Here is a 22532-nt window from a genome sequence, read left to right on the forward strand (position 1 = left end):
GACAGTGTGTGTATACTAACAGAGAGAGGGACAGTGTGTGTATACTAACAGAGAGAGAGACAGTGTGTGTATACTAACAGAGAGAGAGACAGTGTGTGTATACTAACAGAGAGAGGGACAGTGTGTGTATACTAACAGAGAGAGAGACAGTGTGTGTATACTAACAGAGAGAGGGACAGTGTGTGTATACTAACAGAGAGAGAGACAGTGTGTGTATACTAACAGAGAGGGACAGTGTGTGTATACTAACAGAGAGAGGGACAGTGTGTGTATACTAACAGAGAGAGGGACAGTGTGTGTATACTAACAGAGAGAGGCAGTGTGTGTGTATACTAACAGAGAGAGAGAGAGTGTGTGTGTGTATACTAACAGAGAGAGAGAGTGTGTGTGTGTATACTAACAGAGAGAGAGAGAGAGAGTGTGTGTGTGTGTGTATACTAACAGAGAGAGGGACAGTGTGTGTGTATATTAACAGAGAGAGAGAGAGTGTGTGTGTGTGTATACTAACAGAGAGAGGCAGTGTGTGTGTATACTAACAGAGAGAGGCAGTGTGTGTGTATACTAACAGAGAGAGGGACAGTGTGTGTGTATATTAACAGAGAGAGAGAGAGTGTGTGTGTGTGTATACTAACAGAGAGAGGCAGTGTGTGTGTATACTAACAGAGAGAGGCAGTGTGTGTGTATACTAACAGAGAGAGGCAGTGTGTGTGTATACTAACAGAGAGAGGGACAGTGTGTGTATACTAACAGAGAGAGGCAGTGTGTGTGTATACTAACAGAGAGAGGCAGTGTGTGTGTATACTAACAGAGAGAGGGACAGTGTGTGTGTATATTAACAGAGAGAGAGGCATTGTGTGTGTATATTAACAGAGAGAGAGGCAGTGTGTCTGTATACTAACAGAGAGAGGCAGTGTGTGTGTATACTAACAGAGAGAGGGACAGTGTGTGTGTATATTAACAGAGAGAGAGGCATTGTGTGTGTATATTAACAGAGAGAGAGGCAGTGTGTGTGTATATTAACAGAGAGAGAGGCAGTGTGTGTGTATATTAACAGAGAGAGAGGCAGTGTGTGTGTATACTAACAGAGAGAGAGAGTGTGTGTGTGTGTATACTAACAGATAGAGAGAGTGTGTGTATACTAACAGAGAGAGAGAGAGTGTGTGTGTGTGTGTATACTAACAGAGAGAGGCAGTGTGTGTGTATACTAACAGAGAGAGAGGCAGTGTGTGTGTATACTAACAGAGAGAGGCAGTGTGTGTGTGTGTATATTAACAGAGAGAGAGAGTGTGTGTGTGTGTGTATACTAACAGAGAGAGGGACAGTGTGTGTGTATTTTAACAGAGAGAGAGGCAGTGTGTGTGTATACTAACAGAGAGAGGCAGTGTGTGTGTATACTAACAGAGAGAGGGACAGTGTGTGTGTATATTAACAGAGAGAGAGGCAGTGTGTGTATACTAACAGAGAGAGGCAGTGTGTGTGTATATTAACAGAGAGAGAGACAGTGTGTGTGTATATTAACAGAGAGAGAGAGAGTGTGTGTGTGTATATTAACAGAGAGAGAGAGAGAGAGTGTGTGTGTGTATACTAACAGAGAGAGACAGTGTGTGTGTGTGTGTATATATTAACAGAGAGAGACAGTGTGTGTGTATATTAACAGAGAGAGAGAGAGAGTGTGTGTGTATACTAACAGAGAGAGAGTGTGTGTATACTAACAGAGAGAGAGTGTGTGTATACTAACAGAGAGAGACAGTGTGTGTGTGTGTGTATATTAACAGAGAGAGACAGTGTGTGTGTATATTAACAGAGAGAGAGAGAGAGTGTGTGTGTATACTAACAGAGAGAGAGTGTGTGTATACTAACAGAGAGAGACAGTGTGTGTGTGTGTGTATATTAACAGAGAGAGACAGTGTGTGTGTGTGTATATTAACAGAGAGAGACAGTGTGTGTGTGTGTGTATATTAACAGAGAGAGACAGTGTGTGTGTATATTAACAGAGAGAGACAGTGTGTGTGTATACTAACAGAGAGAGACAGTGTGTGTGTGTGTATATATTAACAGAGAGAGACAGTGTGTGTGTATATTAACAGAGAGAGAGAGAGAGAGTGTGTGTGTATACTAACAGAGAGAGGGACAGTGTGTGTATACTAACAGAGAGAGAGTGTGTGTATACTAACAGAGAGGGACAGTGTGTGTGTATATTAACAGAGAGAGACAGTGTGTGTGTGTGTGTATATTAACAGAGAGAGACAGTGTGTGTGTGTGTGTATATTAACAGAGAGAGACAGTGTTTGTGTGTGTATATTAACAGAGAGAGACAGTGTGTGTATGTGTATATTAACAGAGAGAGAGACAGTGTGTGTGTGTATATTAACAGAGAGAGACAGTGTGTGTGTGCATATTAACAGAGAGAGAGACAGTGTGTGTGTACTAACAGAGTGTGTGTGTAGTAGCAGAGAGACAGTGTGTGTGTGTGGTTTGCATGGTGTGTGTGTGCTGTGATCCGGCTGCAGTTTGTCCTCGTTGGCTTTCCGTCCCTCAGGCAGCTCGACTTCAGTGCGCTATAAACAGGGAAGCGGCTCCAGGAGCAGCTGGGACTCTCTCTGTGTTTACGCTGTGATCCCCGCAGTCACTCAGCGCGGCTCCGGCAGGTAAGCTGTTTTATTCCCTTCTGTTTCTGTGCGGCTTCAGTGTGTGATGCGGTTTAGAAAGTCCCGGCGAGTCACAGAACAACAGCCGAGAGAGAGAGAGAGAGAGAGAGAGAGAGAACTGGCGGAGGAAATAAACGGGCATTAATGGGAATCCGGAATTCACCCCTCTCTCTCTCTCTCTCTCTCTGTGTGTTTAGATGAAGCAGCGAGTTTTGCCCACACAGCCTCAGCTTTGTGTTCGTGTCTCACTCTTACTGTGTGTTTATCAGTCTGTTTTCTCAGAATGAGTTTGTCGACGACTTCTTCTTTTGCTGTCAAACCGTACGTTTGGTGACAAATTAATGATGCTGTCTTTCAGCTTGTCAATTTAGGAATCTGTGAATGTTTTCATAATATACACACTGTGTTCTTTAATAAGGGACACTGGGACACACTATTGGTGTCTTGTCAAGTTGTACTAACCACAAAATTACAGATGTGATTACAGGTGTGATGTGAAAAAAAATCATCATATACATCCATTGTCTACTTTATTAGGAACACCTGTTCACCTGCTCCTTGATGACGTCATCTAATCAGCCAATCCCTTGACAGCAGCATAATCCATAAAATCATGCAAATACAAACCAAGAGCCTCAGTTAATATTCACATCAAACATCAGAATGAAGGGGGGAAAAAAAAAACCGTGATCCCTATGAATAACCATTCCATGGATGTCGGTAGCAGACTTGCTCATCTGAGTGTTTCAGAAACTGCTGATCTCCTGGATTCCCAACAATATCTAGAGTTGACACTAAATGGTGCAAAAAACAACAAACGTTCCGCAAGGTGGCGGGTATGCTGGCTGAAAAACCTTGAGATCAGAGGAGAACGACCAGACTAGTTTGAGTTGATAGGAAATATAAATAGTCACTCTTTCCAACCATGGTGAACAGAAAAGCATTTCCGAACACATGACCGATCAAAGTTTGAGGTGAATGAGCTACAATAGCAGAAGACCATTGTGTTGAACTCCTGTCAACCAAAGAACAGCACGGTGGTGTAAGTGGTTAGCACGGTCCCCTCACAGCAAGAAGGTTCTGGGTTCGAGCCCAGCAGCCAGCGGGGGCCTTTCTGTGTGGAGTTTGCATGTTCTCCGGGTGCACCGGTTTCCCCCACAGTCCAAAGACATGCGGTTAGGTTGATATGGGACGGCCTTGGGCTGAGGCGCCCTTGAGCGACGCACCTAGCTCCCAACTGCTCCCCGGGTGCTGTTAGCATGGCTGCCCACTGCTGTGTGTGCGTGTGCTCATTGCTCACGTGTTCACTGCTTCAGATGAGTTAAATGCAGAGAGGAATTTCACAAGTGTGTTATGAATATAGTTGTGCTTTCTTTCTGAAGCTGTCATGTGCACAGACTTACTGAAACTGTCCCAATGATTTGTTTTTCCACATCATAGACCTCTTGGGCTCCATTAGAGTGCTGTGGTCATGTGGTTTGAAATGGGCAAACAAACGCATAGGCATTTTTGTATGGATTATCTGTATTCATGAACTATGAAGTCTGAAATATAGCTCCAAATAGTATATTATTGTGTAGCTTATGGCTGCAATAACAATTCAACTGATAGTAGTCTGCCATTTCGTTCTTTTCCGAGTGATAAGACTTTTTAGGAAATCTCATCTCATTATCTCTAGCTGCTTTATCCTGTTCTACAGGGTCGCAGGCAAGCTGGAGCCTATCCCAGCTGACTATGGGTGAAAGGCGGGGTACACCCTGGACAAGTCGCCAGGTCATCACAGGGCTGATGCATAGACACAGACAACCATTCACACTCACATTCACACCTACGGTCAATTTAGAGTCACCAGTTAACCTAACCTGCATGTCTTTGGACTGTGGGGGAAACCGGAGCACCCGGAGGAAACCCACACGGACACGGGGAGAACATGCAAACTCCGCACAGAAAGGCCCTTGCCGGCCCCGGGGCTCGAACCCGGACCTTCTTGCTGTGAGGCGACAGCGCTAACCACTACACCACCGTGACGCCCCTACCTCAGGAAATAAATTATTAAATTTACAAACGAATTCACATTGGTAGTTGTGTGTGTGTTGTGTGTTGCATTGAAACCTTCGTTTACCACACTTTGAAAGATGATTTGCAATAGTAATGGTGGACATTTCATTGAGGGGTTTTGTTTTTGTTTGTTTTTCCTTTTTCTGTCCAGATTATATCACTGGCTGTGCTAGTAGAGCTATTAGTGACCACCATTTTGGATTTGTGTTTACCTGGTTCATCAGATCACGTGATCTCGAGTCCGAGGAAGTCTGTTGAGCTGCATAAATAACAGGTATGAGGGTTCCTATTAAAGTGGACTCATAGTTGAGTGCAGAACTTGGGACATCCTTGAAGAAGGAGCAGAGACATTTAGGCTACGTTCACACTGCAGGCTGAAGTGACTCAAATCCGATCTTTTCGCCCATATGTGACCTGTATCCGATCTTTTATTGACAATATGAACGACAGATCCGATTTTTTCAAATCCGACCCAGGCCGTTTGGATATGTGGTCCTAATTCCGATTCCTATCCGCTCATTTCATATGCGACTTCAGTCTGAACCGCCAGGTCGCATTCATCCGACTTACACGTCATCAACAAGCCACAAACGTCACTATTTTGCGCTGAAGTAGGCAGCGGGTCTCTCAAAAAAGTTACAACAACGTGGCGCATAATCACGGGCACAGATAGAGGGTGGGACTCGTCCCACCCAGATTTAAATTCACCTCGTTCGGTCCCCCCCACTTATAGGGAGGAAAAAACGTCTATGCTGTCTTTCTTTGCATAACCTCACGGAAAAATCAAAAGACTAATTACCATTCGGTTTATTGAGGTGCACAGCAGTGTATACAGTTGCAACAACTCACATAAAACAAAGACTGATATTTGGTTGGTTGAGCTGCGCAGACTGCACAGGTTGCGAGCTCGAGCTTGGTTGCTATGGTTACTAACAAGAAGTTTGACAGGCATATCGGGGTTGGGGTTGGTTTGCTGGCAGCTTTGTCCCTCCCAGTTCAAAAAACGTATCTGCGCCCCTGCGCATGACATCAATGCGAGGGACGCTTCGGGCTGTGAAGGTTCTGAATCTTCTCAATGGAAGGACGCAGAGGTTAGGGAGCTGATTTCCATTTGGGGGGATGCAGCTATTCAAGCTAGATTGGATGGGTCATACCGCAACCGGGCGGTTTTACTTCCGTAAACACTGGCCATGCTCACTGCGTGTGACGTCGTCGTATCCTGCAATGCGCATGCGGAACACTTTTAGGTCGCTTTTCGTTCATACTGAGGATCACATACAAGTCGCATATATTTGTTAATGTGAATGACCTCACAAAAAAATCGGATTTCACAAATAAATCGGAATTGAGCATTAAGCCTTGCAGTGTGAACGTAGCGTTAATTTGTTGTGTAGGGCAAAAAGGATCAGATTCTTCATGCTAATAGATTTAATAATTAAACCGGTACTAAATGGCTTCAGTTCTTCGCATTTCCCTTTTTGAATGTGGTATAAATATTCTCCAGTAACTTGACTTCCAAAATCTCATGTGCTAGACAGTCTAGACATCTGGATCCTCTCAGCTATTGTGTCTTTTTTTTTATTTAGTTTTTTTTTAAGTATCGTTCTAACCAGGGCTTTGAACCAGAATTTTTTTCCTATTGGTTCGTTCCGAACAGAAACGGAATTTTAACGTTTCCGGTTTTGGGTTCCACCATTAAATAGATGTTCCCGGAACGGTTAATTACGTTCCCTGTCAGCTGTTTAACAAATGGCTATAAAATTATGCCTGTCTCATCCAGCTTAAGCCAAATGTAGGCTAATTCTATTACAACCTTCATTAAATAAGACAAGAAATAATTCAAAACAATTTTCTCAAATGTTGGCGATTTGGATTCTCAGTATGTCTTTCCATCTACACAAACAGAAAAAGTGCCAAAAATGAAAGATAATTCGTTTAGTGTGTTGCCAAAGGCTAGTCAGGCCCTATGCATTGATAGGCTAACAGAGGTTAACGCCATTTAATGTTCGCCAGCCTCTCATTAACATGGGCAAATGTATTGATATCGTGTTTGAAATTGACATTTTTGAATAACGATAGACTGCAATATTTACCTCTTATTTAAGATGTGGAGACGTGATAGTAGTCCACCCTCCCGCTCTCTCCATTCAGTCAGCGAACGTCACACAGGAAGTGAACCCCAGAGGGTCATAGAAACTTGCGCAGGAGAAGAATGACTTTTTTATTTGTAGGCTACGGAAACTTTGAGGAACGAAATAAAAACCGGTATTAACCGGTTATCATTATTTTTAATAAGCGTTTCTGTTCCGGAACATAAAAAAATAATAAAGTTTCTGGTTTCGTTTCTGTTCCATGTGAAATAGAAAAAGTTCCCGGTTTTCGTTCCTTGAACCGGTTCAAAGCCCTGGTTCTAATTCTGTTTCAAACTTCTTTGCTAATTCTTCATTCTATACCCGCAACTGATTGTCTTATTTGTATAACATTTTGTACTTTTAACAGAAAAATACTTTCAAAAGTCGGAAAGATGTTAATGTTTTATCTTGGACTTTCAATCTGGCCAAGACAAAACATTAACGTCTTTTTGTTTTGGTTCGTTGTAAACATTCCTTTCCCCCCCATTGTTTTGGCTTATGTTTTGGCTTGTCGGGTTGCTATAGGATACACCTGCATTTCCTTCTATTTTTTTTGTAGATAACTTGTAAAAATAGAGGTCTGTCTTCCTTTTTTTTTTTTTTCCACCTACAAACTATATCATGGATGCAAACCTTTGCATTTGGAACTAAATATGGGTGTAAATTGTTTTTTTTTTTTTTTTTTTTTTTTTTTTTAAACAATCAAGGTTTTGTAGAAATGGTGTCCCCTCATAAATAAACTCATTTTCTCAATAGAACTTGATTTGGGTTAATCTTCCTGTAAAGATTGTTTTGTGACTTGTCCATGTTGTATGTCGTCTTCAGAGTTTGACCCTGTGGAGTGCTTTACAGCGAGTCTCCTTCTCCACCTAGGCTTTGGGCAGGCCGTGTCTCTGTGGCCATGAGGAATCATGGCGGAGCTGGAGGTGGATCAGTCTAACCTGCCGCGGGTTCAGGAGGGTAAGATTAATGCAGTGCCTGTTTTATAACCCTCTCGCTGTCGCCGATAAGGTTGAGTGAGTAGCAAAGTTCCTCTTCTGCTACACAGGGTGATTTTTTTTACTTTCTAGATGTCTCACTCGACAGTCATAGCAGTAAAACGGCGTCATGTGAACAGGACTGATAAAGATGAGGAATCTGATGGCCATTCCAGGTGCAGTCATGTTGACTTGCTTTAAATTAAAGCATGCCAAGTCCTGGGTTTTCTTCAGAGAGTAATCTGCTCTTAAGTGTTTTCAACTTGGTGTTGGTGCGTTATTATGGTTCTTTTGGAAAAAATGTGGATTCTGCTCCTCTTCGACAGACAAACCCCTGATTGTGTGCGGTTTGCATTTTTACAGTTAAACAAGCACCAACTGGGAAAATGAAGCCCCCGTGAGGCCAGCGTGCATTACTATACGTTTACATCCATGTTGATGTGCACATCTCCTTCCTTACCCTTTTGTGACTGTTTTTCATCTCCCTTTACATATGTTTTGGACAACAAACACTCCCACATACAGTGGTGCTTGAAAGTTTGCGAACCCTTTAGAATTTTCTATATTTCTGCATAAATATGACCTAAAACAACATCAGATGTTCACACAAGTCCTAAAAGTAGGTAAAGAGAACCCAGTTAAACAAATGAGACAAAAATATTATACTTGGTCATTTATTTATTGAGGAAAATGATCCAATATTGCATATCTGTGAGTGGCAAAAGTATGTGAACCTTAAGTATTAACAGTTAATTTGAAGGTGAAATTAGAGTCAGGTGTTTCCAATCAATGGGATGACAATCAGGTGTGAGTGGGCACCCTGTTTTATTTAAAGAACAGGGATCTACCAAAGTCTGATCTTCACAGCACGTTTGTGGAAGTGTATCATGGCACAAACAAAGGAGATTTCTGAGGACCTCAGAAAGTGTTGATGATACTAATCAGGCTGGAAAAGGTTACAAAACCATCTCTAAAGCGTTTGGACTCCACCAATCCACAGTCAGACAGATTGTGTACAAATAGAGGAAATTCAAGACCAATATTACCCTCCCCAGGAGTGGTCGACCGACAAAGATCACTCCAAGAGCAAGGCGTGTAATAGTCGGCGAGGTCACAAAGGACCCCAGGTTAACTTCTAAGCAACTGAAGGCCTCTCTCACATTGGCTAATGTTCATGAGTCCACCATCAGGAAAACACTGAACAACAATGGTGTGCATGGCAGAGTTTCAAGGAGAAAGCCACTGTTCTCCAAAAAGAACATTGCTGCTTGTCTGCAGTTTGCTAAAGATCACATGGACAAGCCAGAAGGCTATTGGAAAAATATTTTGTGGAAGGATGAGACCAAAATAGAACTTTTTGGTTTAAATGAGAAGCGTTATGTTTGGAGAAAGGAAAACACTGCATTCCAGCATAAGAACCTTATCCCTTCTGTGAAACATGGTGGTGGTGGTAGTATCATGGTTTGGGCCTGTTTTGCTGCATCTGGGCCAGGATGGCTTGCCATCATTGATGGAACAACGAATTCTGAATTATACCAGTGAATTCTAAAGGAAAATGTCAGGACATCTGTCCATGAACTCAATCTCAAGAGAAGGTGGGTCATGCAGCAAGACAACGACCTTAAGCACACAAGTCGTTCTACCAAAGAATGGTTAAAGAAGAATAAAGTTAATGTTTTGGAATGGCCAAGTCAAAGTCCTGACCTTAATCCAATCGAAATGTTGTGGAAGGACCTGAAGCGAGCAGTTCATGAGAGGAAACCCACCAACATCCCAGAGTTGAAGCTGTTCTGTACGGAGGAATGGGCTAAAATTCCTCCAAGCCGGTGTGCAGGACTGATCAACAGTTACCGGAAATGTTTAGTTGCAGTTATTGCTGCACAAGGGGGTCACACCAGATACTGAAAGCAAAGGTTCACATACTTTTACCACTCACAGATATGTAATTTTGGATCATTTTCCTCAATAAATAAATGACGAAATCTAATATTTTTGTCTCATTTGTTTAACTGGGTGCTCTTCATCTACTTTTAGGACTTGTCTGAAAATCTGATTATGTTTTAGGTCATATTTATGCAGGAATATAGAAAATGTTAAAGGGTTCACAAACTTTCAGGCACCACTGTAAGAGCGTGCTCATAATTGGCTTGGCATTTGCGTCCTATTTCTATGATTTCCTGATGTATGGCTCCTGTATTCTCATCTAGGTGCCTCTCTCTCTCTTCCCCATTCTTCAGTTATCTCTCTGTATTTTCCACTCTTGGTTCCTCACTTGTTGTGTTAGTCCTGGTCTGGCAGCTGTCCTGATATAGAATGACATGACTGGGTGATTTTAGGCCTCAAAGGAAAAGCAGCTCTCTTCCTTCTGACCTCTGACCTCTCCCCCGTCACTCATCCTTATCCTCTGTCCATTCAGAAGCCTATCGCCAGACATGTATTTGTATCCTCCTGCTGGGGCGAACCAAGCTAAAGCTGGGTGGAGGAGGTTGAGGAGTCTGTGGGGAAACGGAGATTTAGTTTCAAACAGAAGCTCCTTTACTTTCACTCCTCTGCGTCTTCTCTCTTTAATCCATCAGCCACTCTGAACTATTGTCACTGTTTAAGTGTCAGGATAAAAAATCGAGCTGTCGGGCCTTTCTTAGGGCGTGGGAGAAACGGGTTGAAATCTTCATCTGAAACGTGATTTTTACGGAAAAACATCTGAACAGGGAAAAGAACAAACGCTTTACTCCAAACCGACTTTTTAAAGGAAGTCTAAAGGTGGTTGTTAAATTGTCTGTTGTGTTGTGCAGCTGTTCAAGTTCAAAGACAGCAGTCTTAGGATTGATGAAACAACACACACGGCTCCTTTTACCCTTTTTAAGTTTACAATAAACGGGCTTTCCTTTTTATTCGCACCGCAGGAAGACTTGGCGAAAATCTTGTCTGTTACAAATCCAGGAATAATAATCGAAATATTATTTTGATGTTGAGTTCAGCTTTACCTGAACCTCTGTGAAGCCAGAAACGAATGGGAAAGCTCATGCAAATTGAAAGCTTAAACAAATTCTGGCATGAGCCAGCCTCACTCGATTTCATGTCCATTATCTTTGCTCAGTCGTAGGTTTGGCCGGGCTCTTGCACAGTAAAGAGCTTTTTCATTTACTGCTATCAGCTCTTCTGGGCAGCGCTGGACATCTTAATAGGTGGGGCACATTTTGCACAGCTGTTCCACAATCCCAGTCAGTGTCTCCTGGATCTCTATAGCCCCATGTATTCATGTTATGCATGCTAGACTACTCCAGATTGGCTACTCTTGCTGTTCAAGAACTGTATGACCCTCTCCCAGCTACCCGGAATATGGCGCAAGGCTCGTGTACAGTAATTGCTATATTCATGCCAGGAAAAGACCCCAGCAAAACAAAAAGCTAGAGCCAGATCACCCTGCTGTGCCATCGGGCCCAATCATAGAACAATGTCTTATCCCAGAGCAAGCAGATTTCCGGTCTGGGAGGTCATGCACCGGCCAACTCAACATATCCAGGATGGTATTTGGCCTCATCCGGACAGAATTACTTTCATTAAGTGGCATTCGTGATAACATTTTGAGATATAAACCAGACAGAAATTAATTTAATGCAGCACAAGCAAGTTTCAACAAAGTTATTGTTGTAAGCACATATGGTCATATCTTATTCTGTATACATTTGTTGGTTTGAGTACATTGAAAAATTATTATACATACAGGGCACTTTTTTTGATGGAATAAAAACGTGTTCTATTCCCTTCTAGCGGGTTTCATTCATTCATTTGGTTTGGTAGCATGCAAGATTGTGAGCGTGTTGTAATATACGTTGGATAAGCATCACTTTACCCAATGGAGAATGAGCATTGAATTTGGTTTGATATCGCATGGTTCTCAAGACAACATGACGCCACACATTGGAGACGTAAAACTCCCACACTAGTGAGAAACTGTGATAATTTGTAAACAAACGTGGCTGCTACGTTTGCTTCATTAAATGCGGAAGATTTTGAAAGAGATGCGTTGAAAGGAGTGTGTATGTATAATAATAATAATATTGGCTGGCTTTTTTTTTCATGGTATATTTAGATATATTCCATTCAGGTAGCATGATAATTGAACTCCTTTTCAACTTGTTCAGTATCATGCTAGCTGCATGGAATATATCTGATATACCACTCAATGCCAGCCAATATTATTTAAATATTTATATACACTCCCGTTCAAAAGTTTGGGGTCACCCAGACAATTGTGTTTTCCATGAAAAGTCACACTTTTTTATTTACCACCATAAGTTGTAAAATGAATAGAAAATATAGTCAAGACATTTTTCTGGCCATTCTGAGCATTTAATCGACCCCACAAATGTGATGCTCCAGAAACTCAATCTGCTCAAAGGAAGGTCAGTTTTATAGGTTCTCTAAAGAGCTCAACTGTTTTCAGCTGTGCTAACATGATTGTACAAGGGTTTTCTAATCATCCATTAGCCTTCTGAGGCAATGAGCAAACACATTGTACCATTAGAACACTGGAGTGAGAGTTGCTGGAAATGGGCCTCTATACACCTATTGCACCAAAAACCAGACATTTGCAGCTAGAATAGTCATTTACCACATTAGCAATGTATAGAGTGGATTTCTGATTAGTTTAAAGTGATCTTCATTGAAAAGAACAGTGCTTTTCTTTCAAAAATAAGGACATTTCAAAGTGACCCCAAACTTTTGAACGGTAGTGTATACGGGCCACTTTTTCCATGGAATAAAAACATGTATTCTGTTCCCTTCTAGTGGGTTTATTGAAGGCATGCAATATGTTGCTTATCTTCCATGTATTACGCCAATCTCCCCAATGGAGAATGAGCATGCAATGTTGTCTTGACAACATATAATATTATAAACATGTCACATGTCTTCGCTCATGCAAAGATCCACTGACAGCTTTTCTGCTGCACAGGTGCAGAATCGTTTCTTTGTCAGCCGGGAAAGAGAGAAGACGAGGCTAATCTAGTGCTAGGTTTAAGCACTAAATAAATAAACTGAAACTAAAGATGCGCTGAACACCCGAAAGGCTACCAAAACTTCATTATGTAGTCTTCATGCATGTTTATGAAAGGAAAAACATACCAACAGACATCGAAAAACTGGAAAAGGGACACATCGGAGATGTAAAACAACTTCTGCGCTAGTGAGTGATTGTGACGGTTTGTAAACAAATAAACATGGCCATGAGGTTTTTCATTAAAAGCGGAAGACTTTGAGAGCATTTTGGCTGCCAGTTTGTGCTGTTGTGTGTAGCTGTCGATGTTGATTTTAAAAGTAACTAAGTTACACAGGGAAAATAATGTTTGGCTTGACTGTGCTAGCATTAGCCTGCGCCAACACTACACTAGCGAAGGTAACTGGACTGCTGCGCTAACAGCACAGAGTCACAGGTAAGCTAGTGTTCAAGAATGCTGATATGGAGTGTATTTATTATTAATATCGGCTAGCTTTTTTTCATGGTATATCCGATATACTGTATTCCATTCATCTACTTGTCTTCGACTCATTCAACATAATGCTAGCTGAATGGAATATGATGGACCACTCAACACCAGCCAATATTATTTAAATGTTTTATGATTGTATCTTGATTTATTGGGCGACATCAACTTTAGATGATTAAGAAGCTGACAACAATGAGTTTTTATTGAATATAATCGCTCACCCCTTTAATTGGTCTGCAATGGTTTTTCTGAATTCTTAATATTGGAAGTGTTAAGTATGGAGATGTGTGTAGGAGACTAAGTACAGTGACCATTAGTAGTCAATAACCGTTTTGTCCCCCAGTACGAGAAGAAATCATCTTTTGGCTGCTCCCGATTAGGGGTCGCCACAGCGGATCTTTCGTCTCCATTGCTTCCTGTCTTCCGCATCCTTCTCTGCCACACTTGCCACTTTCATGTCCTCTCTCACCACATCCATGTATCTCCTCTTTGGCCTTCCTCGTTTTCGTGTGCCTGGCAGCTCCATCCTCAACATGCTCTGCATCTCTCTTCTCAGGATGTGCCCATACCATCTCATCTCTTAGCTTAATTCCCAAGCTCTCCACACATACTCGTTCCTTATCCTTTCCAACCTCGTCACTCCCATCGCAAACCTTAACATCCTCAACTCCGCTTCCTCCAACTTTTGCCTCCTGTCTCTTAAGGGTATGGTCTCCAATCCATACATCACAGCTGGTCTCACTACTGTCGAGACCAGTAGTCTCATCTGTCTTGGCTTAACCCTAGTACGAGAGGAAATGCCTGCTTGAAATCCGAGGTGTCCCTTCATGCAGCAGTATATGATTCAATTCAGTTTTATTTTATTTGTTTAGGGCGTTTAACAATGGGCATTGTCACAAAGCAGCCTAATAATGTTAACGTTTTTTTTTTTTAATATATATAATATAAAATTATAAATAAATAAAATCTTAAAGCTGGGCAGTTCCTTAAGATGCAGGTCATTTTAATTTGATCAGGGGAAGAGGGTGAGGGGGGTTAAAACAAAAAACGGATTTGAACCAATGTGGATAGGCCTTAAATCATCGTGTAGCACCTGGTGGAATTAATCACTTCATCATGTCCGAATATGGCCGTTCCTGTCTGCATGGCCAGCTGATAGTTTGGCATTCTTCTTCCCAAACAGCACTGACTGGTTTTTTTGTAAATTCGCATAGCTTTGCTCATCGCTCATGACGACTTGTGTGTGGGTTGGTTGGTTTGTTTTTATCTGTGTCTAAAATCTATCAGTCTTTCACTTTTACATTTGTTTATTTGTCTGATGCTTTCATCCGACGTGACTTGCACACAGGTCTTTCTTGTCGCTTGTGTTGGGGTGTACATTTCTGCGTTGCTGGAATGTACAAAAGGCCTGACTCGCCTCAGTGTAATGTGAGTCTTTATGGGCTGGACGCCTATAAAAACTAGTTGGCCCACTCATAAGCCACACCCTGTTTCTGCTAATCCACACCATGCACTGCAGATACCTGCATGACTCCTTCCAAAAATGAGCTGATCTTGCAGGCTGAACAGATCCGAGCTGATTCGAAAGCAAGAAAAGGCGTCGGGGTCTCTGTTCTCCAGACCAGCAGGTTGCTGATCAAGTTAAGGAGGCTTATGTTCTGTTAACGGGAGGGAAATCAGTAAGCAAGATTCTGTTAATTTGGGGCATTTAGGTCCGTGTGCTGACATGTGACGAGATAATTGCGTTTAATAAAGACGATAGAAAATAAAGGAGTGCTCGAATCCCTTTACAGATCCGTAGCCCTCTCTTCTGGTGGTGAAGCATCATGGTGAAGCCTGCAGCAGAAAGGCAGAAAGTCTTGGGCTAACCTGTTCACTTGCGTATATAGACTTGACAGCATATGGTGGTGTGTTGTGCTAGCGTTTAGTCGTTTCCTTTATTCTTATTACTGATTCTCGACGGTCTCTGTTCAAATGAGTTAATGCATAATAAAAATAGTTCCTGCCAACAGTCGTGAAAGTATCGAGTCCAGTATTGTCTCAACACTATCAGATACACATCCTTCCTCAACTGATCAGTTGATGTTCAACTATGCAAATTGACATGTGCTTCTCTGTGAGTTTTGCTCACCCATTAACCCCTTCCCTGTGTTTTGAAGTGAAGGTGAAATACATTTACATGTATCTAATTTACAGTATGAAACCAGACAGAGCTGACTGCATTGAGTGTCTCGTCAAGATGTTCACATGCTGTTTTACAACCAGATAAACCCTGTTGTCGTCTCAGGAGCTGGGGGCGAAGTGTCTGAAGCAATCACTGACCCTGATATCTGTCTAATCACAGCGAGGTTTTGTCTAAGTCCTGCTGATTTTGTCATGTTTTGGAGAACACTAACTGCAAAGGGATTATTGTGTCCTTTCTTTTACAAAAACAAAAGTCTAGACCGTAAGCAGTGGTGGAGACTGATGAAGTGGTTCAAGGCTCTGTCATAAAGCGTGAACAAGTCCGAACAGGTGCGTTTAGCTGAGACAGTCATGGTTTATATAAAAAAAAAAAACCTTTCCATGAAATTCCATGCAAAATTCATATTTCATTCTTTGATTCACTGCATTTAACCTCAAGAAATATTTTCAAATCTATAGTATGGAACTCATGATGATGGGGGGGGGGGAGCCATGGTTGGAGAAGTAGGTTTGGGACCTAAAGGTTGCCAGTTTGATTCCCTGGACCAGCAGGAATGGCTGAAGTGCCCTTGAGCAAGGCACCTTAACCCCAACTGCTCCCCAGGCTGCTCTGGGTATGTTGTATGTTGCTCTGGATAAGCGTGTCTGCTAAATGCCGTTAATGTAACAACTGCTGTGATGGTCTTTTAAAACTGTCATCTCCCACAAAGGTTTATGTTTGTCACTACTTTTTTGTAAATCAGTACAGGATTTTAAAAGATCAAATCAAAGGCCTTCCCGCGCCATAGGGCAGCGCCGATCTCCGTTTCCGTAGCCCTCGGCTTATTGCGTAGCTAGAGTTACAGTGGTGGGGGCTAGTCCACTGGCAACCATGAGAGTTTGACTCCCCACTCACATCTGTAATGCAGCGTGCCTTGCCAGATGGCAGTAGGTACCATTTTTATGATGGTCTTTGGTATGACCTGACTGACTGTGAGTAGAACTCCCAATCGAGAGGCAGACATGCTAACCACTAGGCCAACTCGCAGTCATTTTAAAAGATGTCTGCGTTATCCTTGAGAGGTTAAATGAGTTGATATGCAAATTAACTCCTTGATCCTGGGAATGACATGGTGGTGCACGGTCATCTCATGACAAGAAGGTTCTGGGTTTGAGCTCAGCGGTTGACCTTTCTGTGTGGAGTGTGTGTGTTCTTCCTGGTTCGGTGTGGGTTTCCTTCAGGTGCTCCGGTTTCCCCCACAGTCCAAAGCCATGCAGTAGGTTTACTGTAAATTATCTGTAGGTGTGAACATCTGCGCTGTCTTCCATGGTTAGATAGGAGTAGTATGGTGGCTGCCAGCGGTGCCCTTGTACGCCTTCGACTCCTTCGTAATTCAGGTGTTCTGCTGCATGAAAGGATGATTTGGCCACCTCTAAAGCAAGTAACCCTAAGGCTCTGCTGTGAGACGTTTTGTAGCCAACTCGAGTGCAAATGTAGCATCCAGAACACTGGAATTGTCCATCTGATGAGACTAATGTTCACCAAGTCTGGATGAGTGATAGTGTAGAGACAATACTCAAAGTTTGCTGATTTTTAAGAAATAGCAAGAGATGGTGGATGTTGGGGAAGTGTGTTCATCAGAAAATAAAAGAACCAGTAATGTTTGAATATGCAAATGCAGTCCATGGAACATCAGATTGCCAGGAAAACGTGGTGGATTTGGTGTTAGGGATTTTGTAATCTTGGTTTGATTTGTAATATACAAGTGCTTCTGTGCTCAGTTTTGTTGAAACGTCTAGCAGTTTATGATTTAAAACAGACAGCAAAAAGGTGTTGTGTTTTTTTTTTTTTTTTTTTTGTTTTTTTTTTTATTTATTTATTATTATTTTTTTTAAATTAATGCCTCCGCCACCGTAAGGTGCAGGAGGCATTATGTTTTCAGGTTGTCCATGCGTGTGTCCCAAAACCTTGTGAACGCAATATCTCCAAGGCAGATGAAAGGAATTTCACCAAACATTCACCATTTGGGGACAAAGATAAACTGATTAGATTTTCAGATCAAAGGGTCTAATCAGTTTATCTTTGTCCCCAAATGGTGAATGTTTGGTGAAATTCCTTTCATCTGCCTTGGAGAGATTGCATTCACAAGGTTCTCAGACAGACATGTGACCTTGACCTTGGACCCTTTGATCTGAAAATCTAAGGTCAAGGTTACTGTGAGGTCAAATGTCTGTCCGAAAACCTTGTGAACACTATCTCCAAGGCTAATACAAGTAACTTCACCAGGTCAAGATTACTGAGAGGTCAAATGTCCATCCCCAAATCACAACTTAAGGCGTGTAGTGTACCGGGCGGAGGCATCCCCATGGACACCGTTGGCGTCGAGTTCTATCTAGTTTTAATTAAAACTGGGTGAAATAAGTGTTTCAGTGAGATTTCACTCGCCACTCTTCCATCCCCAAATAATAACAATCAATTTTTTTAATTAAATCTTTTTTTTTTTTTTTTTTGCTGTATATGGTAGAACAACTTGCATGAACAAGGTTCAATTCGATTTAATTGTATAATTTGTATCACACTTTTAATAACAGACATTTTCACAAAGTAGCTTGAGAAATCTATAAATTTTAAATGTATCCCAATAAGCAAGCTAGAGGCAACAGTGATGAGGAGTAAACCCTAAGGGGATCCAGACTTGAAAGGGAACCTCATCTGTGTAACCCAGAGAGGCACGGTGTCTGAAACCATTCACTACTCACTATCTAGTGAATTCTATATATAGGACTATATAGTGAGCTCACTGGTAAAATACAAAGTGTGTACTAGATGGGAGGTCCATATCGTGAAGTACCATGACCGAGGTCTTGAAAGTACTGGCCGAGGTCACAGTATTTCACCATATGGACTGACCTTAAGCTAGTAAATGGTTTTTTTTTTTTTTTTTTTCTTTACCAAATTCTAACAGAAAACGAGAGCGCCCGAAAGGGAAAACCGAGCCAAGGCGAGCCGCCATTTTGAATCCTCATTCAAGGCTGTAATGCAAATGACTTCCTCCTCGGTATACAAGTGCACTTCCATGGCAGGAAACAAAATTACATTTTGCCTCCTATGTAGTCCCCTATTTATACAAAATTGAGTCATTCAGGATTCAGCCATGTTTTTGCTTGGTGTTAGCAAGTTACAGGTTTTTAACTTTCTCCTGGAATGTTTTCTTTTATTTCTTCTTCCTCAGGGTAGTAAAACTTGCTTTCGCTGTGAACACTGTCGTTATCACTATCCATGCTGTAAAATTAATGCTATTATGCTGAGATGCGAAAATAAATGTTGACAAATTGCTACTACGTTTGTTGTGAACGAGCGAGTCGCCAGAGGTCCGTAACCGGGGTCCGTATCGTAGGATGCGGACCCACTCGCCAGCCAATCGGAGCGCAGGATTTGATGGAAACCGGGCCACAAAAAAATAAACTGAAGGCATTTCCCACATTAATCGCTACAAAGTACTTTCTGCTGCATCTTTCAGTTCTTTTTAAATCAAGGCTGAATACTTCCTTCTTTGCCTCTGCCTTTTTATTAACGCAGATTTGAGGCTTTTGATTTCTTTCAACGCAACCGCAATGCATTATGGGATATACACTACCGTTCAAAAGTTTGGGGTCACCCAGACAATTTTGTTTTTTCCATGAAAAGTCACACTTTTATTTCCCACCATAAGTTGTAAAATGAATAGAAAATATAGTCAAGACGTTTTTCTGGCCATTTTGAGCATTTAATCGACCCCACAAACGTGATGCTCCAGAAACTCAATCTGCTCAAAGGAAGGTCAGTTTTATAGCTTCTCTAAAGAGCTCAACTGTTTTCAGCTGTGCTAACATGATTGTACGAGGGTTTTCTAATCATCCATTAGCCTTCTGAGGCAATGAGCAAACACATTGTACCATTAGAACACTGGAGTGAGAGTTGCTGGAAATGGGCCTCTATACACCTATTGCACCAAAAACCAGACATTTGCAGCTAGAATAGTCATTTACCACATTAGCAATGTATAGAGTGGATTTCTGATTAGTTTAAAGTGATCTTCATTGAAAAGAACAGTGCTTTTCTTTCAAAAATAAGGACATTTCAAAGTGACCCCAAACTTTTGAACGGTAGTGTATTGCTTGGTTAGTGACATTGGTTGTACACTACTTTTGATGATGCATTGTGGGACACTACAAGTGCACTATTGGGTGTAAATAATCCTTGCTATACATTTGGACAGCGCTACAAAATGGCGACTCCACTACATGGTGATCTCGGACACGGGGTGTGGGGTTTTTTTTTGTTTTTTTTTTTTAATTTCTTGTATAGTCAAATGGTGCTAATTGTGTTCACAGCAACTTGATTATGAACATCAGGGTCATTTCTGAATTTGATATAGTTTTAAACTGAAGGCTATTCGATTAAACTGAGGTTATTAACTGTTCAGTGATGAAGATTTGAGTGTAAATTGTTCTTGGCTCTTGCAGTCCTGAGGTTATAATCAGCTGAAGAGAAAATCCTTCACTTTCCTCCGCTGCCTAAATTCAGTCTTTGACAGAAGTGGGAACATCTGTAAACCTTTTACTCATTTACTGTGTGTGTATGGGGCAGAGATTGTGTAAGTGTATATGAAGTGTTCCCTTGTATAGTAACAGGTGCGATAAGGTCCAAAGCACATTTATCTTATTGGACAGGTTTGTAGAAATGAAGATATCCGTTAGTGCTGGGGGCACTGTACAGACGGATTAAATTATTGGGGCTCACTGGGACACTGGATTAGACATCTGGACTTCTGGGCCTTTGTGCTAAAGATGGGGTTTCCACCAACTGCACAGGTCAGAGGCTACAGAAGAACAGATTTGTCTCCAGCATGTATACATGCATATTTTATAACTGTGAGATAGGGGCTTCTCCACCCCCAACTCACGTCAGGACTGGCCCTCACCAATAACAAAATGAAGAAAGACGAAACTAGGCAACTAAAAATATATAGTGAATACGGGTGCGGATTTATTTACAGTGCAGAAGTGAGTATATAACATAGGAAACCAAAAACTGAATAAACGCAAAACAAAACCAGCCTCAATCAGGCAAATAAAATCACAAACTACAACACAATATTTTCTAAATACACACTTCTTAGCACTTATCGCAACACCGCCTCACAGCAAGCGTGTGCTCACCCACCCCTCTCTTCCCAAAATGAAAAAGACCGGCCCTTTTTAAAGGGTTCACAGACTCCACATCACTGCTGATTGGTCCTGTAATCAACCAATAGGAAAAATTGTTACAAAAAGTATTAAAACACACATTTAAAGTCCAATACAAAATACCACCATACTCCCCAACCCACATGAAAAAAAGAAATGACACAGAACACTGACAGACTTACATGTTGGAAATAAAGCTACACAATATAATTTCCCCAAAACCCTACACTTCCGTGTGGAAACGTTCTCTCCACTGCCCCAGATCAGTGTATAAGAACTTGGGTTCCAAGAGGCTCTGGTTTCCCCCCGGACCCGATGGCTGACGCACAGAAAGTGAGACGAGTGAAATGCTTGTTTGTCGCGTGAAGTTGGAGTGCATATAGATTATGGAGCTGAGACAACGGGTACCACGCTGCTCGCTAAGATGGTAAATAAACGAATGTTCCAACCGAATATACATGATATTGTGTGTGGTTGTCATTTCGCGCTGGCCGCGATAAAAAGTAACTTACCCCGAATGCTGAATGAGTGCTTGCGTATGTGCTTGCCACATGCGTATGTGTGTGCGCGCGTTTGTTGGCGCATGAAAGAGTATCTGAGTGTAGGCGAATACATGTATGAGATGTAGTGGCGGCGCTCTGTGAAAAATGTAATTACCACCGCTTGCCATTTTTCACAATAACGTATCATGCCTTACGGTACTTAAGGCACCAACTTGGTCACACCAACTTGAATTTTCTCCATCTACATTTCTGAAGAAATGACTCCTCTGAAGCGCCCAGTTCTTCTTGCAACTTTATAACATTTTCCTACACAGTCTTGTGATGGAATCCAACTTCACTAAACTTTTCGTCTCCAAACGTCAACCTCTTTTTTGTAGGTGTTTCATTAGATGATGGACTACAAGTAATCCATTTAACATTTGGTTTTTATCCCCCACTGACTGAAAGGCTTGAAGGGGGATTATGTCATGGCGATGTCCATCCTGGGAAGGGTGCTCACCTTCTGAAATCAACTCCTCTCTCAATTTTTGGAGGAATTTCATGAAACTTGGCAGGATTCTTTGTTGTAAGTCGGTAATGCACATATTGTAACTTCATTAAATTTGGTCACATTTTACCAGAGTTACAACCCTTGATTTAACAAAATTATACTTTGACAATGTCATGTTGTGTTTTTTGTGGGTTTTTTTTTTCCTTCTGAAATCAACTCATGATTTGCAGAGGAATTTCACCAAACTTGGCAGAAGGCTTTGTTAGGACAGTTGTACTTGCAGTTGTTCAAAATAATGGCAGTCCAGCATGACTAATCAGATCAATCACTGTTTTTGCTAGAAATTATTACTACATGGCAAATGATTTACCAGTAGGTGTAGTAGTCCTAGAAAACCAACAGACCCAACATTCATGTGCATGCTCCTGAGTCTGTGTAATTGAATAATTAATTGAAAGGGGTGTGCTCAAAGTAATAGCAGTGTGGAGTTCAATTAGTGAGGTCAATCAGGTGGCCCTAACTTAAGGATGAAGCCAGCACATGTTGTACATGCATTTCTCTCTGAAAACCTGAGAAAAATGGGTTGTTCCAGACATTGTTCAGAAGAACAGCGTGCTTTGATTAAAACGTTGATTGGACAGGGGAAAACGTATAAAGAAGTGCAGAAAATGATGGGCTGCTCGGCTAAAGTGTTCTCCAATGCTTTAAAATGGACAGCAAAACCAGAGACGTGTGGAAGAAAATGGAAGACTACCATTGAAATGGATCGAAGAATAGCCAGAATGGCAAAGACTCAGCCAATGATCAGCTCCAGGGTGATCCAAGACGGTCTGAAGTTACCTG

At 41.7% G+C, this 22532-nt stretch overlaps 1 protein-coding gene across 6 annotated transcripts in view; it reads left to right on the forward strand.

The window, feature by feature from the left end:
* The first annotated feature begins 2471 nt into the window (after window positions 1–2471).
* ccdc187 (coiled-coil domain containing 187) overlaps window positions 2472–22532 on the forward strand; it is a 73656-nt gene continuing 53595 nt past the window's right edge. Inside the window, exons 1-3 of one of the 6 annotated variants that reach the window (XM_060938366.1) lie at window positions 2472–2648; window positions 4858–4980; window positions 7664–7798. In XM_060938366.1, coding sequence (XP_060794349.1) covers window positions 7750–7798 — 49 coding nt within the window. In that variant the 5' untranslated portion in view covers window positions 2472–2648; window positions 4858–4980; window positions 7664–7749. Of the gene's footprint in view, window positions 2649–4857; window positions 4981–7663; window positions 7799–14814; window positions 14984–22532 lie in introns of those variants that run through there. The other 5 variants (XM_060938367.1, XM_060938371.1, XM_060938368.1 and 2 more) reach the window with 5 other exon arrangements.

This window comes from Neoarius graeffei, chromosome 13 (assembly GCF_027579695.1).
Source record: "Neoarius graeffei isolate fNeoGra1 chromosome 13, fNeoGra1.pri, whole genome shotgun sequence".
Classification (NCBI taxonomy): Eukaryota; Metazoa; Chordata; class Actinopteri; order Siluriformes; family Ariidae; genus Neoarius; species Neoarius graeffei.